The sequence below is a fragment of the Meles meles genome, chromosome 6, assembly GCF_922984935.1.
Source record: "Meles meles chromosome 6, mMelMel3.1 paternal haplotype, whole genome shotgun sequence".
In the NCBI taxonomy this organism is placed as follows: Eukaryota; Metazoa; Chordata; class Mammalia; order Carnivora; family Mustelidae; genus Meles; species Meles meles.
Genome location: NC_060071.1, coordinates 34341889 through 34369389, shown reverse-complemented (window position 1 = coordinate 34369389; position 27501 = coordinate 34341889). Strand labels below are relative to the sequence as shown.

The 27501-nt window shown below is 56.2% G+C and overlaps 1 protein-coding gene across 1 annotated transcript in view; it reads left to right on the top strand.

The window, feature by feature from the left end:
* CCDC33 (coiled-coil domain containing 33) overlaps positions 1 to 27501 on the top strand; it is a 101284-nt gene that overhangs the window by 7176 nt on the left and 66607 nt on the right. Inside the window, exons 4-5 of the mRNA XM_046007110.1 lie at positions 14305 to 14468; positions 25684 to 25817. Of these exons, the coding sequence (XP_045863066.1) occupies positions 14305 to 14468; positions 25684 to 25817 (298 nt within the window). The remainder of the gene's footprint in view (positions 1 to 14304; positions 14469 to 25683; positions 25818 to 27501) is intronic.

The window sequence follows — 27501 nt, the reverse complement described above, 5'->3', positions numbered from 1 at the left end:
CCAGCCCCCTCAGGAAGAGACAGGCCATCAGCTAAATGTACCACAATCACCCTCCAGGCGGCCTGATGGTCCCTCTCCTTCTTCCATGGCACTGAAAGACTGTGTCCACAGGGACCTCTGAAGGAGAGCTCAGAGCTCCCTGGACACAGGGGATAAGACCTGAAAATGCAGGGGTCCCATATTTATGTCCTTGCTATGTCCTTGCCAAGCCTGTCCCTCAGGCCCACCCAGCCTGATTTCTAAGTCCCCTCTGTATGCCTATGGAGTCCTACCTGGGTTCCGGAGCTCAGCAGGGTGGGGTTGGAAAAAGTCTGGGGTTCAGGCAGCTGACAATGAGAGGCAGGTGGGCTATGGTCAGACGACCTGGGTTCAGATCAGTCTCCGCCATCTGTTTGGCAGCTGTGTGGCCTTGCGCAGATTACATAACTTCCTTCAGCCTCCGTTTCCACATCTGTAAAATGGAGGAGAGCGCTCCCCACGTCCTCTGTTACTGGGAAGAGAAATGAGGTAGCTTACCGTTGGCCCTGCCTTTCGGGAAGTGTAAAATAAGTGATGTCTACATTGGGCAAAACCGCTGGGTCGGGCCTCAGGTTCCGCATCTCGAAAATAGGGCTGCTCCTTCTTGCCTGGCTGGCCTCCCAGGGGAGGGGTGATGGGAACTTGTGGGCCTTCCACCCTGGGACCTGGACACCAGGTTTCGTATCGGAGAAGGCCAGCCCAGCTCGGGTGCTAGCCTTCCATTAACAGATTGTTGTACGGAGCTTGGAGCTCGCAGGTTGGCCAGGCTGCCCTCCCCCATCGCTGCCCTCCCCCACGCCAACCAGGGGCTACTGCTGACTCATACCTCTTGGAGGCTCTGTGTGTGTGTGTGTGTCTGTGTGTGTCTGTGTGTCTGTGTGTATGAGAGAGAAAGAGAGAGAGAGAAATGTGTCTGGTGAGGGGGAGATGAAGTGGAAGGGGGTACCTGCCTCTGATCTGTCCTGCCAGCCAGCCCAGGGGAGGGAACTGTGATGGGCTTCTCATTTCCAGAAATTACCTTCCCAGTGAAGTAAGAAGGGAGGAGGGGCGGGAGAGTCTAGTTATCTCGCCTTTGATGGTCATCTTATGCTTTTCTCCTTCATTCATACCACTGGAAGGTGGATGTGTCCCCAGCAGACACTCCCGAACACAGACTCCCTCACGGATATGTGAATGTACACAGACATCCCCCCACCCCATCACATCCTGGACGCACAGAGACCCTCCTCATCACAAAGAGAGAGCCACAGCAACTCACTGACGTTCACGCACTTTCACACACAGCTGCACCTCCTTGGACCTTCCTGGCTTCATCTCTGACCGGAGCCCCCCAAGTGCAGCCTCTACCAGAGAAGAAAGAGTCTTGGGGACATGGCATGTGTGATGTATGAGGTGAAATTAAAACTGTGTATGAAACCAATCTTACAGGACTGATCTTTAATAAAACAGTGGCTGGGGGAGGGTTGTGGGGAAGGAACACTGACTGGACCCAGCCAGCCTGACCTGGGGGGCCAGCAGCCCCTTCCACAGACAGATGGAGAACGAGTGGGGCCTTCCCTCTTCCGTTTGGATCTGACAGCCTGCCCTAGAGTTCTGTAGTCCAGCCTCTCTGGGCCCATGGTGCTCATCCATCCATCCATCCATCCATCTGTCTGTCCGTCCATCCGTCTGCCTGTTCATCCATTCCCCCAGCAGCAACAAGGTAGCTGTATCCCCTCAGGCCTTGGGGAGCCACCAGGGTGGGTGAGGAGAGGCAGTAGGAGGAGTTGGAGGACAGTGGCTCTCCAAGCTGACCGTGAGGGCTTCTGGAACCTGGGGAGGAAATGGTGGCATGACTGTGTGGTTGTCAAGGACTCAGTCTGCCATAGGAAAACCACTTCTGGCCAGGACTCAGAAGACCTTGGTCTAGGACCCTATTTCTTAGTTGCAGGGTAACTTGGAGTGAATCACTTGACCTCACTGGGCCTCAAGTTCCTCACCTGTACAATGAGCAGAGCAGCGCCCACTGACGGTGAGGTTGCGAAGTCAGGTGAGGAGGAGGGTGAGAAATTGTCTGGTTCATGAAAACCCACTTCACCAATGTCAGGGGGACCTCTGATCCCTGCCTCGAAGAATGGGTGGGATTCCAAGAGAGATTGGGAAGAATGGTTTTCGAGTGGTGAGGAAAATGTGAGCAAAGGTGTGGCAGCAGGAACGCGGAGGACTGTGAGGGAACAGCAAGCAGAGAGAATGAAGAAGTGGGGAGGGCATGTTTGTGGGATGGGGAGTTGCAGGGATACCAAGGGAACGGAGGGCAGGTGTGCCGGCTCCGTGGACCCCGAGCCCTCTGCCACCGCCTATTTGCCTGGGCTGCTCTGAGCCAGGCTGGTGAAGGGGGGGACTTGTGAAGTCCCCTGAAGTATCATAATGGTCTTGGGAGGGGATGGGTAGCTTTCATAATGTCCATTTTCAGGAGCAGGAAACTGAGCCCTTAAAGGAGATAATGGCCTACCTGAGGCTTCCCATTGCATCAGTAGCAAAGCCAGGCTAGAATTCAGCCCCCCACCCCCATGTTTGGGTTTCTCAGGCTCAGTAATCAGAATAGTGGCAGGAATGACTTGCAGTGTTCTTTCCCAGGGAGACTCCTACTTTGATGGGCTTTCTAGATGACATGCCAGGATCCAGGGGAAGCAGTTTGGGGGAACAGGTTTTTTCTGGTGGTCCCCATATGGCACCAACTCCAGCCAAGATGGATTCCTGAGTCTTAAATTGATCCCAACCAGTCATTGTGCTCATGGTGCTGGGTGGTTTGGGAGCAGGACTGGGGATGGGATTGGGGCTCTCAGTGGCTCAGAGTCCCCAGGCAACCCTTCCTGACCCACTGGAGTTGATAGATGACACTGAGAAAAAAGTGTTGCATAAACAGTCCCACGACAGAATCCAGCCCTTTCCCAACCCCAGGGGTGAGAGAGAGTTACAGAAGGATAGGGTGCAGGGGATAAACATGGGACTTTGGACTCAGAGCCCAGTCTCTGCCCCATACTGGGTGTTCCTGATCAAGTCACTTCTCTGACCATTTGTTTTCTCCTCTGTCAAAAGGGGGTAACGATGCTGACTTTGCAGCGTGATTGTGAGGCTTAAAATCGTCTGCTAGCCTGACTGTAATTTGGGAGCCCTTCCTGGAGGAGAGGAGATTCCAAAGACTTCCAGAATGGAGACAGAGGGGAAAGTGGATCCAACCTCAGAGGCAGGGGCGGGCAGGACTCACAGCCGCAGGCCTTCTGCCACTGCCGGGAGGTACATGATTCCTCTGCACAAGAACCGGGTGTGAAGCTCTGATTCTGTGCCAGGCCTGGCCTCTCAGAGCTCTCCGGGAGATAGGAGAGCATAGCCATATGCTATGACCTCTATGCAATGACCACTATGGTCATTGGATATTGGAGGGGAAGCCACTGGGCCCACCCAGGGGGAAAGGCTGAAGACTCGCCCTTAAACCCCTGCTCTGCCGCCTTCCAGCACCAGGACTTAACCCCTCTGTGCCTCCTTTCTTCCTCTGTCATTTGGGAGATGGCAGGACTCCCCTGACGGGATTGTTGACTTGAATATGCAGTAAATTGAAAGAGTATACTAAATGCCCACAGAACATTAGCTATGATCCTTATGCCTGGTGAGTGGCGGCTTGCCAGATAAGGGCGGGAGGGCTGCATTCCAAGGGGGAGGAACAGCTTAGGCAAAGGCCCAGAGGCTTGAGAGAGCCATGCTTTCCTTCGGGAACTTGGGGGAGATAGAGGGTGGGGAACAGGGCCCAGTGAGGGGCCAGCCATGGGGCACACGCAGGAGACAGAGGGCTGAGTCTGCTCCCACCCCTCCCCCAGCAGGATGCCTGCCCTTGAATCACTGTTGGGAGGCAGTGGGGGCCTCGAGGAGCGGAGCAGAGGCAAGGCCCTCTGGTGGGCATGGGGGTGGGGGTGGGGAGATATTATTTTAATCTTCCTCTTAAAGCATAATTGCTTTTTGTCGGCGGGTGTTCCGGGCGCCGCCTCCCGGAGAGATTGCTTTGCAGGCTCCTGTCCTCCAGGAGACAGGCAGGGCTGGGCCCGCCTGTGCCGCATTAATACACTGCAAATGCGATTTCATGGCCTCAAATGAGATTAGGGCCAGAGGCTGTGCTCTCTGGTAGAGACGGTGGGCGGTGTGGGCGAGGGCCGGGCACCAAGCAGGGAATCAGAGAAGGGGGGGAATCAGGGATCCCAGGCCCACTAGGTCTGCATAAGCAGTTTCGTGTAACCGGAGCTCCTCCCGGTTGGCTCATCCCAGCAGCAAGGCAGGCCCCCCAGACTCCCTACAAGCACCTCCATAAGGGCCAGGGCTGTGGTTACGAACACACTGTGCAGACAGATGGCCTGGCTCTGAAGTTTGGCCTTTCTGCTCAAGGCCCTGCCTCTGTGTTTTCATCTGTGAAATGGGAACTAGAGTAGTACCTGCCTCATGAGTAGTTGTGACAACTGAGTGAATGTATGCCAAATGTGTGGAGGAGGGCCGGCCTCGTAACAAGTGCTTGCTAATTATCAGCTTTGAATATGAGGCTCACACACCAACTATTTGTGCCCAGTAAGGGGAGAAGACCACGGAGAGCTTGGACTCTGGAGGAAGGAGGGTTATCTGGGGGGCAGGCACGATCATCCTAGGCTGAAGTGGGGGCTTCTGAGGACCACAGGGAGGAAGACATCTGATATTAATGTCATCCCTCATTCATCCAGTGAGCACACACCTGGCACCAACTTTGTGTCAGGAAACAGCCTGGGCCCAGAGGAGGGACCACCAGGCATGATCCTTGTCCTCAGAGGAGAGAGACCCTCTCCCAGAAAAGAATAGTGGGTATAAGCCTGGGCACAGAAGGGCCTACGGGCTGTGGCTCCAATGCCCCTGGGTGGGGATGGGGACAGCAGAGGCAGGTTTCAGGGAAGATTCGCTGGATGTTGTTCCATTTGTGTCTTGAGGAAGCATCACGAATTATTCAGGCTGGCAGAGGGAGGAGGACAGTCCAGGCAGATGGAACCGCATATGTGAAGATCAGGAAGCTGGAGAGCTCAGAGCCCATTCAGGGGACCGTTAGCGTATGATGTGGCTGGTGCATGGCTGTGAGGCAGGGATCGGCTGCCACAAGACTGGAGAGGCCTGGGCAAGCAGACCTCGAGGCCTTCAGGGGTCTCGCGGGAGAATCTGAATCTCTCCTGGGAGCAGTGGGGCCCTCCTGAAGTGTTTACGGAGGCAGAGGAGGGACTTGGTCAGATTTGTGGGTTGGAAGAGCCGGGCTGAGGGGTGAACCTACTGCCCCCCAAGCCTGAGTGAACCCTGAGTGGACCCCCCACCCCATCTTGGCGGATCTGGCTTCTGCACTCTCTGAAGGAAGGGAACGGCTGGTGGCCTTCATCGCTTACCCCTTTATTTAGTTCTTTGTTAACGAGTTATTGATTTTTTTCCAAAGAAAAATGCCCCAAAGCCATGTTGCATCTTTAGCAAAGTGATTCATGATGGGAGGATGGGCCCCGGGCAGCTCCCCACGAGAACTCTGCTTACGGATGCTGAGAGGCTTCCTTCAACAAGGCAGTCAATAAACATGCCTGCTGAGCAGGGAAGGAGGACAGCACGCCTGTGACAAGCACCCCAAGTCCCCTGTTGTGAAGCTGGGGCCACAGAGGCTCAGGTCAGCACACTCTGGAGTGCTTGTGGAGGAAGCCAGGTTCAGCACCACCTGCCCCCGCAAGGTGGGTTAGCCTCTGCTTGGCAGGTGGGGGAGTTGCAGCCCTGATGAGTCCAGGGACTTACCCAGATACTCTCTGGGAGGCAGAGCTGCGCCCAGGGCAAGGCGAGGCAGCCTGTGTGTTCACCACTGTAAGAACAGGAGGGGCCCTCCTGAAGTCAGCCCTCCTTCAGCCCACCCGCGAGCCCCTGCTGTATATACCACTCCGGCTGAGGGGACAGGCCAGGCACTTGGGGAATAGAGACCCTGGAAGAGAGCTGCCTAGGCAGACAACCGCCAAATGCCAGGGAAGGGGGCAGGGTCTTGGCTGCGATCCATGCCCCTGCCTCAGGCTTAAGACCTGTGAAGGGCGAACTCAGTACAGACACAGGTCCCCATCACCATCTGTAAAGAGGACCGTTCAGAGCAGGGGATGAAGGGAGTCAGGAAGGCTTCCTGGCGGAAGTGTCTTGAGCCGGACCCTAAGGACAAATTGAAATGAGGGAGGAGAGCAGGAGCCATTTCTGGCGTGGGGGCTGCCTGGAGAAAGATAGGACTGTGGGAACAGACCTGGAAGTGGGGCACAGAGTGGGTCTGCAGAAGCGGGAAGACTGGGGCTGGAATACTGGGGAGCGGGGGAGGCGGGATGGAAAGGCTCGAGCACTGGCAGAGGTGCCCACGCAGACGCAGACGGTGTTTGCTTCTCTGGCCCGGGGCTGCTGGGCAGAAGCTGCCAGGTCCCAGTTTGCTCAGCAAGGAAAAGGAGCAGCATTTTGGGAGCACCCCGCTGAGACTCAGAGAGCCAGTGCAGTACCCTCATTGCCTCTTTCAGTCCTCATAGCAGCGCCGATTTCCCCACTGTAGAAGGAGGGATGCCAGAGCTCAGAGAGGATATGTTGAACCAAGGTCACACAGCTATAAGCTGCTGTTTGCTACAGAATCACGCTCTGTTTCCCATCATCCTTTGCTTTTGCCCGAAGCCCAAAACATGGGCCCAAACAAAATACGGAGAGAGTGGTGCGGGTTGGGGAGGAGTGGAGGAGGGGAGAAGTAGCAGGATGGAGGTGACGGGGTGTAGAGAGCCATTGAGGGGAGCAGGACCCCTCCTTCCCCAAGAGCCAGCCTCAGATCCAGCCCAGCCCTCCACAGTTGTGCGCTCCCTAAATGGTTGTGTTTAGCCACCCTGGCCGGGCCAGGAGGCAGCTCTAAGTGCTCTCTCCCGGAAGGCAGGGAGGGTTACCTATTAGCTATGAGATCACCCATTACTCCTCACACTGGAACCTTTCTGAGTCATCAAAGCTTGGCGCTGGCCCCTAGGCATTGGGGGAGCAGGCTCATTGCCCTTGGCTGGGGGAGGCAGGGCTCCCCTTACCAGGGAAGGGCAACAAGGCAAGAGGAGGAGTTGGGCAGGCAGGGAGAGAGGTGTGTGGTGGGGGGGCGGTCGTCACAGTGTGGTCAAGTAGCAAAGCCACATGCAGTCCTGGGCTGATGGCTGTCTCACTGGCCAGGAGGAAGCAGTTCTGGGGGGAAGGTTCCTGTGGCACAGGAGTGAGTGTCCCAGGGGTCCCTGGCCCAGGGAACTGGGCAGCCCTCGAGTGAGATAGTAGGAAGCCCTTCTGGTGGCTGCTGAGTGCACGGAGCTCGCTAGCACTCTGGAGCCAGACCTCCTGGAACCAGTGTCCAGTTGCATTATTTCCTTCCCAAGCAGGAAGGCCAGTAGGCTGGGGCTGAGGGGCACAAAGCTCAGATGCCTACTTAGGGCAACTGGAGGAGAACCCAGAGCCCAGAATCCAGGCGGGGTAGCCCCAGGGGCCACGGTGAGGCAGGGAGGGGGCAGAATTTGAGGAGCCCTCTTGAAGCTCTGAGAGCCACAGCACCTCCTTAAACTTGGCTCCGGAATTTCCCCACTGGCCTCTGAACTGGGGCATGAATGGTTCACATAGGCCCTGGAGCAGCCCTGGTCCCCCTCCCCAATCTGCTTCTGTAGCCTTGGGAACTAAGAGGAAGGAGGAGTCACCCTAGGGTGGCTGGGAAACCATCACCAAGACATTCTCCACACGTGTGCGCGCCTGACTGCTGGTGACATTACCAGCCCAGGAGACAGGGCACCACCCTCAGCAGGCCTGGGAGGGAGAAAACTGGGAGTGGGACTCCCCGCTTTCATCCCCAGCCATCTGGATGACCTTGGCTAATCTTTCCAGTTCCAATCATAGGTGAGGCCTCAGTTTTTCTGTCTCTAAACTGGGGAGAGCCACATCCTCCCTGCTTTTCTGTAGACTAGAGGTGGATGGGGAAGGAGCAGACCTCCACAAAGCCATAAGCTCCTGCCTCTTGCTGCCATGGTAGGCTAGCGCTTGGTCCCCAGGCCCAGGAAAATGGGAAGAACCTTCAATATGGGGTCCAAAACAGCTGGCAGAAGAATGAGGCAGGCCACAGGAGTCTGACACCTCTCAAGCCCACCCAGTACCCCAAATCTCATATTTGCTAGCCCAGGCTTCCTGACCACCTTCCAGGCCCAGTTCATACCTAGCCTCCCCTTGGAGCAGACCTCACCCCAGGCCAAGGGCCAATCATTCCTTATTCTGCCCTCTGACTACACAGAAAAGCCCTCAGAACCACCTCTGGCACATAGTAAGTGCTCAGTAAAAAGAACTGATATCTTTGTAATGATTTCTTATGGAGCTCAGAATTGGATTAGTCATAATATTGGGTCCATACCCCAGAACCATTGTTGGTCCTCTTTAGTTATTTGTAATTTATGATAATATAATGAACATCCATTAACCGAGAGACATTATAATAACATATCTACTTATTCCCCATTCTCTGCCTCTTCCCACCCAGTCTCCAAGGGGAAACCATTGTCTCGAACTTAGAGTTTATTCTTATAAATACATGCGAGACTGCAGGCACCCAGAGAGGCAGGATGGCTACAGATTCTTCAAGGGAAATAGTTGTTATTAACCAAGTTGTAACTTCCTGTGAGTCGTGTCTAGGTCGCCGCAGCAGGGCTGGGCTTACAGAGCCGTTGGGGAGTCTTGGTTGATGAGCTGTTCGGGGTACCTAGAGCAGGGACGGCGAGGACTGAGTATGCCAGAGAGCAGGCAGGACCCAGCTCCAGAAACAGGGAGAAGGGCTTCTGAGCCCCCACCCCATGACACCTGGACTCTACCTGTGTGACTTCTGCCCTCCCCTATGACGTCACACAATGTTGCCCAGGTGACCCTGCTGGGCTTTTCCAGGTCTGGACAGAGAGGCTCACCCCTGTCTTTACCTTCTTGGGGGTACCAAGGGCCAGTTGTTCAAGCTGTTGACCCCTACGCCGCTGGTCATGGCTCTGAGCCCTGAGGACAAGTCCACTGGAAGAATGTCTTGCTACTGAGAAAACTCCAGGCTGCCTCTACCTGCCCATCCCCCCCACCCATTTCCCCTGTCAAGGTCCCAGCGCTGGTGTGTGGCACCCCAGACACAACACTGACGCTCCACACTGTTTGCCAAGCCCCAAAGGCTCCAACGTGCTCAGGCCAGCTCTCTGGGCAGACCCGATGCCTAAGCGCCCACCAATATCAGGTACTGGTCCCCAAGATTGTTAAACAAGGCCAAACACTCCTGCCCCCGAGAGGATGGGACGGAAAAAGAAAAAGGTGAGACTTAGGGGCATGGGTCATGCACCTGCATGAGCTCATCTCTCCTTCAAAGTCCCTTGTTTTATTTGCTTCTAAGTCATGACCAAAGCTCCCCTTCTCTGGGTCCCAGATTTCCCAGCTGCTAAAAGGAGAGCGAAGTGGTCTCTGGGGTGCTTGTAGGTTCCAGACACGCTATCCTCTTGGGCCACGTGGGAGCAGAAAAATGGCATGCTTGCTACCCCTATCTGGTTCTTCCTGCCTGGGATAGCCACAACCCAGAGAAAAATGTAGCTTGAACTGCGAATAGTACCTCCCCCCACCTTCCCACAGCCTGGAAAGGAGTTTTTGCCGTGTTTTCACAGAGGCTCAGAGACCCCACTGAAATGGCTCACCATCCCCCTCCCAGATCTTCTAGGAGATTCCCAAGCCACTGCCCTTGGGACTGCCAAAGCTCCACTGGCCTTCGCCCCTCCAGCCCTGGCCCAACCCTTGCCCCAGGCCACAGATGCTCAACTCCTAGAAAGAAGGGATTCTTGTTGGATCCCCAGCACTCAGCACAGCCCCTGACACATTATAGGTGCTTAATAAATAGCTAGGACCCTGCCAGAAGGGGATTACAATCTCAGAGCAGGGAAATGTAAACAGTTCCAAAAATTAAATAAATTAATCTTTGAGAAAAAAGTGCAAACCGTTCACTATGAGGCCTCCCTTACCCTCTGCTAACTGGCAAGCCTAAGCCTCTGCCATCAACTGCGCCAAGTACCAACAGGGACGGTAGAACGACCTAAGGCCCAAGCCACCAGGCACTTGCTAACTTGGGAACAGCCTCTTTGCAGTTAGACTCCGACCAAGTAGCTACCGGCGCCCCCTCTGTGGCTTCTACTTTTATCACACTTGACTTTGGTGTCTTTGGTCCCTGGTGTTCTCTGCCCACAGTGGGCTCCTCCCCCTTTCAGCTGCTTTATGGAATGCCACACACTCAGGACCAGGCCCCCCGCTGGCCTGGCCTAGAGGCCCTAAGCGGCCAGCTGGTCCTGAAGCTCATTCCTACCTTCCCATTCGAGATGGATTTGGGGATCCACGGGGCATGCATGGAAGCCCTGAGAAGGAGACACATTTGTTTTGTTTCATTCGTAACTTTGCAGAACATTTTTAATGACTGAGTAGAATCCCCTAGAACCATAGTTCATAGTGTATATACGGGAGTATGTATCCATATTTCTCCTTTGGTGAATCTTCTGTGCCTTTGTGGTGACACTTACAGGTTTCAGCGTTCTCTGTGTGTTAAGGATATTCATTCTTCTATATATATGGTGAATGTTTTCTCCTGTTTGTCTTTTCTTTGTATTGTGGTGTATTGGGGATTATTGTAGAAGTTGGTATGGATATTTAAATGCAATTAAAGTGACCAATCCTTTCCTTTATGAGTTGGGACTTGTGTGTCATCCTTGGAAAAGCCTCTTCTCCTCCAACTACCTCAGCTCCTACGGCTAGTCCTGACACATACTGGCTACCCAGCTCGCGAGCACAAGGGCATGCATCTTGTGGCCTGTAGAAAGCTTGGCACACCCAGAGAACACTACTAGTGCAGAGCAGAGACTGCACAAAGTGGAGAGACAGACTGCAGCCCCCTTCCAGCTCTGCCTGCTAGCTAAGCCCAGTGCCCAGATACGAGGGTTTTGGTTTCCCTGAGCCTGTTTCCGCGTCTAGGAAAGGGCCCTGCCATAGCCATCGTGACTCCCATGCAAGTTTAGATGCTGACACTAGAAGGAACATGAAGGACCATTTTTTAACTCAAAACCTTTATGATACAGCTGGGAAACTGAAGAGGGGGTTGAGGGGCATTAGTTCTGATGCAATCTCATCTCTGAGGGAAGCCTGCAGATTCCCATCCAGACGTAGGAAGGCAGAAAGGGGAGGCAGACAGCTTGGCCCACGGCCCCCGCTCCAGGCCTCCCCCTGGCCCCGGGCCCAGTCTGCCCAGCAAGACTGCAGGCCTCACCAAGAGGCTCCAGTCTGGCAGCTGGCCTCATGCCCAGAACTGAAGCACGAGCGGTCTTTGTCAACCCCCCCAGGAAGCTTTATTTCCCAGAAGGCTGTCCCACAAGGTGAGGCATGGCGGGGTAGGGGACAGAGAGGGGCCCAATTCACGGGCCTGGTCTGCAGAATCACTTGGTGGGCTCTGGGCCCAGGGAGTCAGTGAGAGCCTGGGGATAGCTGCCGAAGCTGGAGACAAGCCCCGAACCCCCACAGCAACAAGGGGCACAGGGCTACCATCTTAGGCTGCTCCTGGGAATTGGGTGATTGGGAACACATGAGTCACCTCTCTTGACCTCCCTCCAGGAACCTTAGGCCTGTGATGGGTGAGACTGAATTATAAACCATCCCAGATAGCTCCACTGACCAGGCGGGAAAATGAAGACCCACAGGGAGTTAGGGCAGAGCTCGCCTCATAGCTACATCTCTCCACACCCCAGGCCGCTGGTCTTGCTCCTATACCACTAAACCAGGAGAATAAACCTGCAGGAGAGAGGAGTGGGCTATGGGGAAAGAGCAGTGAGCGACTCTGACCTGTGAGGGGAGGAGTGGCTCTGTGCCTGCTTCCCCCTCCTCCATCCCATCCGGTAGGTTCCTTCTGAGCATGATCTCCCTCCCCTCCTCCCACCCTGGCCTGGCAGGGGAACAGGGGAGGGGAGGAGGGGTAACTCTCTGCACCTCTGCAGATGGTGACAGGTCCCACTGGGTCTTGGGGAGGGGGCGCTCCTCAGTTGGGGTGGGGGGTCTCTCTGTAGGGCTGGCACTTCTGGGACTGGGAGGTGGGGTTCTCACCTCCTAATTAGTCATCTTGTTAGGCAAGGACCACAGCGCATACTGAGAAAGGTCTTTCTGAGAACGTCAGATCTGTGGGAAGTGAGGGAGCAGGCCACAGGGGCCCGCATGGCTGGAGACCGTGGGCAAGGGGCCCAGGGATGAGGCGAGGTCCGCTTCTTGGGCCAGAGCGTGTAGGTCCATACAGGCCATTGTGAAGCTCCAAATGCAATAGGGAGCTACTGTTCTGAGCAGAGGAGAGACCTGGTCTGACCCGAATCTGGGAAGGCTCACTCTGGCCGCTCTGTGAGAGGGGCAGAGTGGAAGCAAGGCCAGAAAGGAAGCGAGAAAGCCGGCAGGAGTGCAGAAATCCGGTGTCCTGCACCTGAGTGCTTGAAGTGGGAATGGGGAGAAGGGGTCAGATTCCAGACTCAGTTTGAAGGCAGGCCTGTCAGGACATGCTGCCAGATCGGAGGGGCACGGGGTTCATATAATGTTCACCCCGCCGCCAACATGAGACCTGAGAGAGTGACAGCTGGCAACATCTTCAGGTCCTTCCCTCCCCCTCTGCCCAGAGGCTTCCAGGAGCCACTGTGCCCAGATCTCCCAGGTTCAAGGTGGGAACAGACTGTGTGGGGATCCTGAGCCCTCACTCAGGGAGCAGGCAGGATCCAGACCGGCTGCTCCAAGCCCACAGCATCCCACTGGGGAAACTGACTCTCTGGCTTCAGGTCTCATAGTGGTGAGCGGCAGAGCTGGTTTAAACCCAGGTCTCCTCAGTTCTCATCAGTTCTCATCAGTTCTCATCAGGCCTGAGCCAGGGCATCTAGCCTGCTGGGGTTGCTGCCAGCACCAAAAGTGGCCCCCAGAACCAGGACCTTACTCGTCTTCTGGTCTCTGCCTTCCTCTCGGTGTCACAGGACATTGTTCTCGGCCTCCATAGACACTTCCCACTTTGAGGACCTGCCCTGGAATTCAGCTTCTGAGAGGCTGAACTTTCTAGATAAAAGGGCAACTCTCAGTCACTCTTCAGGGCCCCATCTCCAAGCTGAGGAGGTCCATTGCTTCCCTCATCGGGCCAGGAGGGCCCCTCTGTGGCCCCTCACATGAGCAGGAAGGACAAGGATGGGGGAACCTCCTGCCAGCGGAGACCTAGCAAGGGTAAATCTGGGTCATCTGTGTCAAGTCCAGGCCCTCGGAGTGAGAGTCAGCCGGTCAGTGCAGAAGACCAGCCCCAGCCACAGTAGGCACATACCCACACCCCTCCCCAACCATAGTGTTTACTCACAAACTGTGGGTTCTGCCACCCTCCCTGACTACTCCTGCCTCCAGAATCAAAATGAGCCTGTTCTGAGCTGTGGGAAGCTCCCTTCCCGCTTTGCAGCCTTCCTCCAGGTTCCAGCCTGTCTTTCCAGCCATGCACGTCTTTCCAACACTTTAAAGGCCTCCTCTTCCCAGCTGGTTCCCTGACTTCCCCCCAGCGTCTGCTTCTGTCTCCTTTTGGCAGCTCTCAATACCATGGTCTTTTGGGCCCTAAATCCCCAAGCTGTTGAGCTGTTGAGCTCCTGCCTGTGCGTCTGCTTGGGGCCAGCAGCCTAGAGGTCCCAAGTGCAGGCAGGTGCCTCTCCACCTTCCTGGTCTGCAGGGTTCTCTGGGTGGAAGACAGAGGGGGCATTTGGGACAGCCACAGTCATCCCTTTTCATTAAGGCATTGGGTGACTTCATGGATATGGATAAGCTTTGTAAAGGGCTGTGCATGGGAAGGACCTGAGGGGACAGGTGGACTGGACAGAGGTTTACAGAGATGGAAGAAAGCAGGCAGGACTAGGAATGAGAGGCAAAAACCTGCAAAAACCTGAGCAAAGGCTCAGGGGTGAGACTGAACGTGAGAGGTGAGGGCCTGTCTTCCTCTGTAGGAAGTGACACACAGCTGGGGTGCACATGGGGGTGGGACAGAGGCGGGGAGGAAATGGGGCCAGAGAGGAGTACCCTGTAGTTTTAAACTGGATGGTGGGATGACAGAGGGAAAGGCACTTGGAGGGAAGCAGTGAGGGACTAGAGTTAATAGGGAGGCAGTAAGGACAGGTGACCTCCCCAGAGGAGGCCACTCAGCCCTGGTTCTCTCCACAGGTCGCCGAGAGCCCAGAGGAGCCCCTGAACACAGTGCAGAGTGTGGAATCTGTCACCAGCCACCTATCTCCCTCTAATAAGGAGACCATCATGGTCACACTCCATGGGGCCACCAACTTGCCCATCTGCAAGGATGGCTCTGAGCCGTGGCCTTATGTCATGGTGTAAGTAGAGCTGGGCACAGGGGCTGGGGCTGCCGTTGGGCTGTGAGCAGCCAGTGGCTGTGAGCAGGACTGTGATACCCAGAGGAGAAAGTCAAGTGTGAATCACACAGGGCCTGTAGGCCCGGTATGGTAGGCCTGACCTCTTCCCTGCTGCGTGGGAAGCCGCTCACCAGGGCTGGGGAAGGAAGGAAGAGCCACTCCTTGATCCCACAGCCAGCGGGGCAGGGCTTGGCCTCAGTTTGACCTTAGGGAGGTAGGGCCTCCGGATAAAGAGGCCAGGGCTGGACTCTGAGCGGGGTGATGGTTTCCAGTTCTGGGGTAGGTCCTCACGATCATCCTCATCCTCGGCCCCTTCCATTTCCTGGGTCATTTCTATCACAAGGGATTCCCCAGTTCTGGTCCTTTAATGCACCCCATACCCACAGCCAGCCAGCTGCAGGCACACCCCTCTCACGGCCTGGTGCCTGAGTGAGGCTGGCCCTGCCGTGTCTCCTGTCTGCTGCCCACCTTATGGGCGTCACTCCTCCCAGAAGGGTATCAAGGGGCAACGCAGTGTCCAGCCAGCCAGCCTTCGGTAAGGATGCTGGACATGCCTTCTATCTTGATGACAAGGCACTGTGTGGTAAACCCTCCCACAAGCTCATCATCCCTGAGCCCTTCTGTAAACTGGGAGCCACCAGCACCCCCAACCCCCCCATCCCCCCTGCCCAAACTACTCTACAGCTCCCCTCCTCTACGAATTCCAGCAGTCACTCGCCCACATTTCCTTTGGGGGAGAGTGCCTGCCCCCCCCCACACCTGCTGAAAATCCCACCTTCAAAGTCTTGACGGCTCCTCCTCCTCCAGGCAGCCGCCAGAGTTGAGCTCTGGTGACTTATGTGGCATAAGTGCGGGGCTGAGACACGGAGACAAAGAGCCGGTCATTAGCCGACAACCCCGGTACCCTCACACGGTTGAAAGGAGGTTAGGTGGTGTGCTGGAACCAACAGGTGGACCACTTGCTTGTCTCAAAATCCCCATTTCCGCCCAGACAGCTCCTTGGCCCTCCCCTCCCCCAACTCCATTTCCGTGGTGAGGAGGGACAGGTGGCAGAGAGTGGGCTTGGCAGGGAGCTCGCCTTCTCCCCTCAGCTATTTCCATAAACCAATTATCGCCGATCATCTCGGGAGATTGAGGCCCTGCCTATCACCAAGCCAGCCGGGGCGGCAGGGCGGGGAGCTGGGCGCCGTGGGGCTCGGCGGGCAGGCACCGCGACCAGCGCCGGCACCCGGTTGCCATGGGAACGCGCGGCGGGAGCCGAGCCGGCCCGAGCCTGGGCGAGGGGTGTGGGGGTGGCGGGGGAGAGCTCCTGGCTGCACCCATCTCTCCCCTGGGGGAGGGGGCAGTTTGCAGAACCCAGCCCACAGCCCGAGCGCCAGCGCGTTCCTGGGCTCCAGGAGGCTGAGCTGCCACCAGCCCCGGGGGTGCTAATGAGATGCAAATGACAGCAGAAGGGAGGGCTTCTGAGAATGCAGGCCCAGCTGTCAGGGACCTGAAAGGGGCTTTCACGGGGAGCCCAGGCCCCAGGCAGGAACCCCAGAGGGAGGACCCAGACCCCGAGAAGCGGCGGAGAATCTGACTGTCCCCTGGATGTCTGATTCCACACGCCCCATAACAAAGCAGACCGTAGGCTCCATAAACCGGTCCCACCCATGCTTTTTCTCATGATGAATATTGCAGTGCATGAAGTCTATCTAATACAGATTAATATTATTAATCTTTCATCTTTCAAAACCCTTTTTCTCATCTTTCTCTTGCGTGTATTTCTGGTTTCCTCACTTGGTGTCCCCCCTGAGCTTCCCGTTCTCTGCCCTCCCCGGGGGTCTCACCTGCAGGGGTTCCTTCTCCCTGGGCCTGCTGCATCCCAGCAGGCAGACGTCTTGGGCAGTGGTGGGTAAGAGTGAAAGCCTCCACCTGAGAGTACCCCAGAGCCATTTACTCATTCAGCCCATGAGTGGGGATCTGAAGAGAGTTGGGGTCTAACAATGGGGACTCCGGAGCTGGGGGCCCTCCTGCACAGGCTCCAGCCTCAAGCCCAGCTAGATTACTAGGGTGCACCTCTAGTTGTGACTGTCCCAGACCAAGAAGTCCTTGTGGCTCATCTTATGGTTCTATCTCTTTCAAGCAGGGCCTCCGCCCTGCTTCCGCTCTGACCCCACTATTCCACTAAAACCTTTTTCTCTAAGGCGACGACCATGCCTCACCCTATGTCCACTGGGCGTCTCATCTTTAGTGATGCTGGCCTGTCCCTGATTTCAACCCTAGGTCATTCCTCTTCCTCTGTATGCTCTGCAGGATCTCATCCTCCAGGTGTGGGTAGATCACATTCTCCCCCCAACCCCCGCCCAGCCCCCTCCACTCCATCCCTGTCTCATCAGTGTCAGAAGTCTGGCTGCTCCTCTCTGCCAGCTCCCTGACCTTAGGCTACTGCACTGTTTTCTTCTTAGCACATCCGATCTTGCCCCCTTTTCAAGCTCCAAGTGTTCTCACTGCTCCCAGGGTAAAGAGGATTCCAGGCCCAGCGTGGTTGGGTCCTTGCCCGCCCCTCCCTTTCTCAGCTCCAGCCATAACAGGTGTGTCTCTGTTCTCTGAGCAAACCCTGTTCCTTCCCACCCTAGCCCTTTCACTCCCTCCCCCAGAACATTCTCCTTTCCCCTCCCCTCTTTGGATCCCAGCTCAGTCACCTCCTCCAGGAAGCCCTCCCTGTTCTCCCAGACCAAGCCAAACCCACAGAGGCAGATCCACGTGTTCGATGTGCTTTTATGGGATCTCTGGCATATTCTTTCTTAGTGCTCACCCCATGCTGCCTGTCTGGTCCCACAAGTGACCACCAGGTCTGTTTTGCTCCCCATGATACCCCCACTATTTAACAAAGTACCTGGGGCACAGGAAGCTGTCAGCAAATAATTGTTGAATGAATCCGGCCCCGTTTCTAGCTTGCGCTGTTACTTTGGGAAAGTTACTTCTCCCCTCAGTGTCCCAATACCTCACCTGGGAACCTGCCTGGGGGGACCATGGAGATGGCAGAGCCGGGGTCAGGGTCGGGGCGGGGAGACGCTGACAGGTGTACACCATGACACGGAGTGAGCGTTATCTTTAACACCACAGTGGGCGTGTGAGATTAATCAGAAGAAAACCATGGGGTGCTGGAGAGAAGCCAGAATGGGGTCAGGATAACCCAGAATCCGGCCTATCCCCTGACTGCCTGTGTGACCTCGGGCCAGTCCCTGCCCTTCTCTGAGTCTCTGTCTTCCCATGGCTAGCATGTTGGTTCTGGTCTCCATGCTGTCTCCGGCTTGCCAGCCTGGTTTGCGCTCTGACCTGGGAATCAGTTTCAGTGCCTTAGAGACAAGAGCCCCAGCTGTACATGCAAGACAGACTCCATACCCAGGTCTCCTGGGCCGGTGCCCAGGTCCAGATCACCCCTGGCCAATCTGGGCCTCAGCAGTGCCCAGCACCTGCCTCCCAGCCTGGCACAGAGAGGCCTGCCAATCAGAGCACAGCGGGGACCAGGAAGGCAGTGGCCCTGACAGACAAGGGGTGCCCCAGCAGGCTGGGTGTGGGGACAGGGCCAGCCAGGAGACAGTCTGTGGGGTTCTGACCCTTGGCCAAAGGATTGGTGACTGGACTGCTAGTTGGCAGCCACTTCTCTGACTGCCTGCTGCTCAGAGCTAAGGAACAGGGCCTGAGCCAGGACCAGGAGGGGACATGCTGCTTCCTCATGTGCCTGGGGGAGGCTTGGCCCACTGCAGTGGGCAGGGCAGAGCACAGATCAGGAGCGGTCAGCCACACTCAAGAGGATCTTTGGTTTTCTTGCATCAGCCTGACCCTGGCCCCTGATCGAGACTGACCTTGATCATACAGTGAGCCCTGACTCTGGTCATAGATTGAGCCCTAATCACGCACTGAGCCCCTACCCTGGTCCCACACTGAGCGACTAATTGAATGAAGAAAGTACTGAAAGTAGGACCATTGCATAAGGTCCTGGTACAAGAAGGTTAAAGAAGGGCACGTTTACTGAGTGCCTACCATGTACCTGGCAAGTATGCTAGGAGGGCCTGCATGTGTGTATGTGCGTGTGTTTCATAATTTCATCATCACTTAGCCCTTTGAGCTAGGTAAAATAGGGTCTCCATTTTACAGGGGAGGTGATTAAGGGCTCTGTGAGTTTCTGTGACCTATCCAACATCACAGAGCTAGAGAGTCCCCAAGCCAGGATCCAGGACTCCAAAATCTAAAGGCTTTTTCAACCTCACTCCCTGACTTGATCTTCATGCTGTTGCTCGCCCCTCTTAGAAGGGGACCGTTGGCATTGGGGTCTGAACCCAGACTTCCAGAGAAGATCCAGGGGCCCGTCTGAAGACCCCCCCCCCCCGGGATCTGGATTGCCTACATCTCCCCGGGTCTGGCTGTGGGCCTTGACCAAAGGCTCCAGAGGGCAGGGATTTGGGCCGAGTGAGCAGAGGCCTGGCATGACTCACAAGATGCCCTGGGAGCTTGTCTCCACAGTCAGAGGGTGGAGCTCAGCAAACACAGCACTAATACACAGTGCCAGGGGTCACGGGACAGTCCCAGGAATAAAGCAGCCCTCCTTTGCTGACGGCGGTCCATGCCGAGCTCTCTCAGAGCTCGGTTCTCCCTACTCTGCCTTCAATACAGTCACCCCAGCAGGCAGCTTGCTCAAGCCCCATGTGATGGCCAGAGAGGCCAAGACCCAGCGGCATGCAGGGACTTGTCTGAGGTCAGGAGGCTGGCCAGTGGGAGTGGAGCAGTTGAAGGAAAGTGCCTCCATTGGGCCACTGAGAGCTCACTCTGGCGGAGGCCAATGTTATTCCCTCCCAGCAGGATGCTTGTGGGAAAAAGGCACAGCCTGGGAAGAAGGCCCAGGAGAGGCCTGAGAATCTGATCTCCCCTCCAGGAACCCCAGCCTATGGCGTGGCCTGGCCTGTCCACACCTGCTCCAAATGATGTCAACCCCTGGAGCTCAGGGTCTCAGAATTTTTGTTCGGTGAGAACGTCCCTGTATCCCAGAGCTGTAAACACAGCTAGTGTCCGTGGTTAAAATGGGGGTTTCTTGAGAACCCCCCCCAGCCAGACTTCAGCCACAAGGATCCTTCCAGATGTTCCCTTCTCATCGCCGTGCAGGGCCCCTGCACACCTGAATCACTTATACAGACCCCAAAACCCTGAACTCTTCCCTGGAGGCCCTGGGATCCTGGAGAGCAGCCCAAGGGGGGCAGGGCTTACCAAGAGAAGCGAGTTTTAATGGGAAGATTTTAAGCACTGAGGCAGGCCCGTGGGGACCTCCTGGTGTCCTCACCGCTTTATGCACAGGCTGTCTCGTCTGCTTATTTCTGAGCATGGACACAGCTGCTGACAGGACCCCTCCTTCTGCCCCGGACATCACAAGTGGCCAGGAGGTTGGGTCCTCCCTCTGGGCTCGGTCTGGCTTCTGTCCCCCTCGCCTCCCACACAGGCTCCCAGGTCAGGTGCTGCAGGGTCCGGCATCCATCCAAGAGGGCAGCGGGCCACAGGGCGAGGGGCTGGGGCTCGCGTTCCGGGTCGGCTCCTCCTGCCCTTTTGCTATTCCCCTTTCTGTCACCTCCCCTCCCTGACACACACTGAGCTTCTGTCAGAGGGAGGGGTGCCAGAGATGACAAAGTTGGTGCCTTCAGGCCCGAGGAGCCAGCTCCACAGATGCTGAAAGCAGCTGGGTGTGGGAGACAAACGGGGGCGTAGGGCTCCTTTAGAAAAGCGCCCCACCCCACCCCAAGCTCACTGTCCCTCCAGAAATCTGTGAGGTGAGGAACACCATTACGGGGAGGAGCTGAGCGCAGAGATGTTTAAAGGATGAGCCCACAGAGTCAGTAGGCAGTATGGTTGGGATTCGAACTCAGGCCTGTGAGCCTGAGCACTAATCCATTCTCTCCGGCCTTCATTGTGATGCTCAGGAGGCTATGGGGTTTTATCCCTGGGCGGGGGGGGGGGGGGGGGCAGGGGGGGCAGGTGGGGACAGATTTGCTGCTGGCCCTAAGTGAGGAGAGAGACTGGTTGTCCCGCCTCTCCTTTTTGCATCACTCTGGGAAGGGCTGGGAACATGCTAGAGTACTCCAGGGGTGTTGGAGAAACAGGGCCTGCGGCCAGCCTGTGACTGCAATTGGGGACCCTTATGATGGTCAGTGTAGGCAGGGCAACTGGACCCAGAATCCAGCCCTGGACCCCCAGGGCCTTGGGGGAGCTCAGTCTTTGCAGCTGGGCTGTGCTTCTTGAGGACATACTCTTGGGCTAGAACTTGAGATCTGAACCCCCCTCCCAGCCCAAAGCTGCTCCTGGGGCCATGCTGAGAAGCTTCTCGGGTATAGAACAGGGTCTCAACGGTCTGGGCAGGGGGCTGGCCTCAAAGAGTCAGAGAGGAGGAGCTGCCTCCATCTCTGTGTGAGTCTCCAGGTATCTGACACCCCTTCCTTCATTCAACAGACATTTGCTGGGTCCCACTGTTCCCCCAGGGGAACCGGAAACAGCTCCAGCAGTGACAAGCCCCTGCCCGTGAGCGCTCATCGTCACAGTCCAGTGTGTGTATGTCAGGGGTCACTAAACAGATAATACTCACTCGTCCTTTGCCCACATCTCCCGGGCAGAAAACAGCTAAGCAGGCTCCAGACCCCAGCACTTGGGCATCAGGACCCCTTAGGGAAGGCTGGTCTTAGGAAAAGGGCAGGAGGCAGGGCTCTACATCGGAGAGAAATAAGAATCAACAAGAGTCGGGTCATTTTCCTGAGGCGGGGAAATTTGCCTGTATGTCTGCCCACTTTCCTCCTGCTTGAAGGAGACACTTCGAGACACCACTTGGAGACACCATGAGAAAGGTGACACTGGGAAGAGGATGGTGTTCCAAGAGACCCATCACGAAGGATCTCAAGTTATGGAGAGAAGGGCCTCCCAGGCAGGGCTGCTTCCCCCAGGCCTGTACTCAACCAAGGGACTACCTGTCATTCCAACTCTTAGGGGCAGGGTAGGGCCTGACAGCTGGACCCTTTCCCCTTTGCCTAAGAAGATGGTTCTCAGAGCCTTTCAGCAAGCTAAGCCACAGCGTGGACCACGGCGGGATGCTCCGAAGACTGGCAGATCGAATTTGGCCATGCACCACCTTCCGTCTCCACTGAGAAAAAAGGCTTCTCTGGAAAACAAGGAAATCCTTTCTGGGAGAAGACCGAGGGCATGACAATACCCAGCAGAGCGGGGCTTGAGTCTGGCTTCGCACCCATCACTGAATTCTGTGCGCTGAGATCTTCCCCTGGGTCCTGTGGAAGGAGTCTGCCTGTGCTGCTGCCTCCCTGAGCGGGGGCAGGGGTACACGATTCACCTCGAGGGGCTCCCCTGAGAACAGGGGGATTATTTCACATGAACTATGGGTAGGGAGGTGGGGAACACCGTCCCGGCTTTGTAGGAAAAAGTTTCCCTCTGGTTTTGTAGGAAGTTTCCCTCTGCGGGAGTGCTCATCTCAGAGTTCCTAGGAATGCCTGGTTTCTGAGTTTCGGATTCTAGGGGGCAGTCTCCCCTCCCTGCGGGAGGTGCAGAGGGGGCAGCCATGCCCATGTGGATGGGGAGTTGGCTGGCCTCCAGTGCTCCAGGCTCGGTTACTCCTTCCACTGAGGCCCACCTGTAGTGGCGTGGCACCATCAGCAATTAGTGATGGTTCATTAGAATCCAATTAATAAATGAAACCCAGGATGAGAGCCATTGCTTTGCTAAGAATAACAGCCCTTCTCATGCCTGAAGTGGCAGCCTCCCAAGAGCTCAGAACCCACAGGAACCAGCTGCCCTGGGGGCGGGTGGAGGGGCGCCCTCAGAGTGGGGGGCACTGATGTTGTTGGGCTGTGGTCCGGTAAAGGGGGAGGACGAGAGAGGGTAGCTTCAGACCCAGCCTCCCTGCCTGGGATCTTAGCTCCTCTTTTGTGGATCCCTGGCTGTACCTTCTGGCCCAGTAATCCCCAGGGAGCTTGGCCAAGGCCAGAGGTATAAGGGCAGGGCTTTGCCCTCCTTCCTGTCTGGCCTGAGGACAATGCACATGGGTGTGGAGAGAAGCGGGCTGGAGAAGGAACGAGGTCAGAGAGGACCACAGACACCTGCAGGGAAGCCTGGGTGTGTCTGCACACATGTGTGCATACGTGAGCACACATGCTTGTGCTGGGGGAGGGGAAGCAGAGGAGAGGCAGGGACAATGGCAACATGGATCCCACTCCTAGAGGTGTTCGTTCTAGAGGGCATTTCAGAGGCTGGGTGGCAGCTGGGGGAGCGGCTCAGGAGCTTGCCCTCACCCTCCCCCGCTGTGCCCCTTACTTCACCACCTGCTCACCTTCCTGACAGCTGCAGCCCCAGGAGCCCATGCCCCTCCCTGGGTTACAGCCTCAGAGAAGGAAAGCAAAATCCATCTTCTTCCTTCCCACTCACAGATGTGCTGGGGCCTCACCTCCAACCCCTGCTTGAGTGGGAGCCCTGGAACCTCCTGGCTGCTTTGCCAAACATCCGCTGTATCCCTCTAGTGTGCTGAGGGGTGGGCCTGGGAGAGAGGGGTTTCCTTTTCCTGGCAGCTTGGGATCCAGGATGGCTACATGGTGCCTCTGAACCCAACCCCAGCTCCATCCTGGTGTGACTGCTCCCCCCATGGCTGGATTAAGTCTGAACCTCAAGAAAGCAGGCAGCACCTCGCAGCTCCCCCAGGGCCTGGGGTGAGGGAGGGAGGAGGGAGGACCCCGCTGTTACAGCTGAGCCTTGTGGGGGCAGGTCCCTAAGATGCCCCATGGACTCCGAAACTGCCCTGGGAGACCTGACCCCATCAGGGGCTGGAGGTCCTAGAACCCAGCCTCCCACGTGCCCAGCTGGGAGTACAGAGTGGGGACTAGGAGCAAGGAGTGAGCTGGCCCCCTTCACCCATCTAGATTTCCAGTTTCTAGAATAGCATCAAGGCCTGCAGGAGTCAGCTGTGCCAGGAAAAGCCATTACCCTGACAGCCTCCCTCCACCTGCTAAAAGCCTCCCTCCTTCCCCAGGGGTCTCACCCCTCCTGAGTTATTTCGCCTCCACTCACCTAGCACTGAAGGACCTCTCTGGTGTGTGCAGATGCAAAGCAAAGGGAGGAAAGGGAGGAAAGGGATGCTTGATGCTTACTTAACCCCTTCTATGCCTGAACAGAGTCAGCACCAGCAGGCTCCCTTGGCCTTGTCCATGGCCAGTCCCCATCTCATTCCACCTGGAGTCCCTCCTACCAGGAGCTTGTGAAAAGGGGAGGGGACAAGGGGCTGAAGACCTCTCAGGAGGGTGGAGGACAGGCTGGCAAGTACAGGTCCTGGGTTCCAACCTGAGGTCTTGACACTGTACTGCGTGTGACTCAGGTCCCCTGCTCACTCCCGTGTCTGTCCTCTCTGGGCTCTGGCAAGTCTCCAGGGACACACAGGCCCACATGGCCCCGCAGGAGCAGGTTGGGTGTTTTCGATGTAAAGGACTGACTTCGTCCTGAGTGCCAGATCAAGGGTGGCAGGAGGAAGGGGCTCCCATTGCAGCCCCAAGTGACCAGAGGTCACCAAGTTGGAAGGAAGGGAGCTCTAATTACCTTCCAGCCTCAATGGCTTCTTCTCTCCAGCCTGGCAGCCTCCCACACACCCCGCAGCCAGAGGGGCCCCCTTTGCAGGTGTGGGGAGGCATGCCCCTCTGCATCTTAGCCCTCCATCAGCACTCACCGGGGCCCTGCCAGGCTGCCGGGTCAGCGAACTTTGAGAAACACCCAGCTTATCTTCCACAGGAGGGCATAACATGGACTGGGGCCTCCTGCGTGCCGGCAGCTTAACATGCTTTCTTCCCAGTCCTTACAACGGCCCTGAGAGGGAGGCCCACCTACGGAGCATGACACTGAGGCTCAGAGAGGGCAGGTGGCCTGGTCACGAGGTAACTGTGGCCTCAGACCCAGTTGTGTGTGACTCTGAAGACCGGAGTCTCACAAGAATGCTTGTACATGGGAATCCTATAGACAACTGGGGAGCAAAGATCCAGGCTGGTATGTCACTCAGGTCCAGAGGACAGAGGGAGCCATAAGGACCTGGGGAGTTGGGGGAGCCAGAAGTCTTCCTGGAGGAGAGTAGGATGGGCTGGGAAAACCATGGGCTGGTTTAGCTACCACGTGGGGCACATCGGCTCAGAGCTGCTGGGCCAACTCGCCTGCCCCACACTCCCTTTGGGGGCCTCCGGGGGCGGTTCCGAGGCTGGTGAGGACACCATCTGTGCTTCTGCCCGGAGAACCAGCAGCAGCACCTCCCCCTCCCTGGTACGTGCTGTGGCTCCCCTGCTCCGGGCTCTGGGATGATTCCTCAGCCATGATTGCTGCAGTTAACGTAGCTGCACCATTTACAGCCCCAACATAATAACCTCCTCAACAGAAGAAAGATTAACTCTCTCGCTGAACTGGTTGATAGCTTGGGAACTGAGGGGCATGTAACTCAGACACCTGTGGGATGCACTGGGTGACAGAGGGCCCAAGCTCCGGCCTCACCTTGGACAACCGGGCCCTGCACAACCCTTCACAGCCCCCTGCCCTGTCCCATGCCCAGCTCCTCGTGTCCTGCCCAGGGCCCTGTGCACAGTGGGTGCTGCCGAAGTTGGTAGCTGGCATGTGCTCCATTGAAAAGGTTCAGAGCCCGGGAAGCTGGGCTGAGCCTCGGGAATCTGGGCCAGCAGCTTAGGGAAATGAAGGTCAAAGGAGAAGCCAGCCAGGCAGGCACCACACAGCCGCCCTGCCCAGAGACTTCCTCCCACCGGACAGAGCCTCGGGAAGAGTCAGGACGGGGAGTCTCTGCACACAGGCGCCTGCTGGGGAGCCCTGGCCAGGCAGGGGACAGGAAGTCAGACAGGCAAGGCATCTCTCCTTGCTCCCATCCCCACCCCGGCCTCTGGTGCCTGAGTCCACGGGAAGGCCTCAGCTGTGGTAAGCAACACAGTGTGGTCACCCAGGCCGTCAGAGCATCTGAGGAGAGAGGCCCTGTGTCCCCTGGGCCTAGGATGACCAGAGTGTGTCTGCCTGGAAGGGAGCTCTTTATTCTTTGTCCTCCCTTTGCTCAGATTTATGGACAGTTGTCCAGCAGGCGGGACACCCTTCCTCTGACTCAGCCTGCTCTTGCCCTCCCCAGGAAAACCACATCAGAGGACACGAAGAACCAGAATGCTAAGGCAGTCACATCTGTGACCTCCAAGCCCACCACAGCCCCCATCTGGGGGGACACAGTCAAAGTGGAGCTCCAAGCTGAGGATGCGGGGCGAGAAGGTGAGGCCGGGGTGGAGGGGGGCTGGTGTGCATGGGAGGGGTGTGCGGCAGAGGCTGGCTCCTCAGTTCAGCTGGAAGCCACCCGAACACCACCTTGGGCTCAGTTAAAAGCACTTTAAAGAAAAAAAATCATAATACTGTCATGCCTCATCTCCTCAGTCTGCTCGAAAAATGAGTTGTTCCACATAAATGAATTTTCCAGACAATGAAAGCTTATCTTTTTATGGCCACCGTTATCATTTTCATGGTTGTTATTACTACCGTCTCCCACTGAAACAGCACATTACAGCTTCCTGGCACATCCCCACGCATTGTTCATTGGAATTACACCTCCTAGGAGAAGCCATGCTGCTCCCATTACTTAGATGGGAACACTGAGGTTCAGGGAACTGAAATAACCGGCTCAAGCTCATGCGATCAGTAAATGGAGGACCTAGGATCAGCATACATGTCCTCACTGCAGCTTCAGGGCTCTAACTGCTTCCCTAGACTGGTTCCTTATCCTGCCGTCTCCCCCAACACTGCCCACTGTCAGATAGCAGTGTTCCTGTGCTTCCTGAGGACCATGGTGCGCTCTTGTTGAAACTGCCTATTAGTTCTTGCTCCTCTGCCCCTGGAAGCCTTTCTACTCCCTGACTTACAGCAAATTCTAACACTGTAGGTAATTTAAGTTTTTCAAGGCAGGGCTCATACCCGAATCTCCAGGTACAGGCATTCATGTGTATGCGTGTGCACTCATGGTTTCTGCTCTTGAGCGGGAGCTCAGGCTGGGCACATAGGAGTATTGACAGGCAGGTGCCAGGACAGCGCTGGGGACAAGCATTGGGCTTAGTAGCACAGACCCACACATGCCCAAGATATCTCTGCTCTGGCTCTCCTCTGGCTGGTGGTCCTTCCTTCAGAGGACTGGCTTTACTTCTCCACTTGAAATCCCACTGGGGACTTAGAACTCATGTCTGCCTCAGGAAGAACAGAAAGCCAGCTGCTAAAGATGGGAGAAGAGGAGAGAAGCAAAGTGGGAGGAGGCACATCAATAAAAGAGGAAGAGGCTATTTCTGGGTCAAGCCAGAGAATATTTTTCTGACTATATAGGGATCGGTGGGGCTGCTGGGTGAATTAAGAATATGTGGGAGAGGAGGAAAAATTGACCTAGGATTTCATGCACATGTATGTGTGTGCCTGTGTGTGCATGTGTTTGTGAATGCCTGCCTGCTGGTCCACGTGTATGTGTGAATGTGGCATGTGTGACTATGTGCTTGTCACTGTGCCATAGGCTTGCATGTCTGTGTGTCATGTGTGTGTGTGTGTGTGTGTGTGTGTGTGTTGCAACAATGTGTTGTGTCTGTGCCTAGATTTATCTGGGAGGTGGCGTTTGCCTGGAAGTACGTGTGTGTATAGTTTGTGTATGTATGTGTGTTAGGGGTTGTGGTGAGTGGGATCTGGGATCCCATCCCACCTTGAGCTCTGCACATTTGGGGTGACTGTAGGAAAGGACATGATGAGTCAATGGCCTTAGGGCATATCTGTGCAGCAGAGAGGGGACGGGACACGCTGCAGAAAGAACAAGAGGGTAGGGAAGGCCTACTGGATAGACAGGGAATATTGGCAGGCGCCTCTTTGCAGATTGAAGTAGCTGGATGCTCGTTGAAACCTGGTTGGAACCGGTTGCTGTGGTGATGTCTGT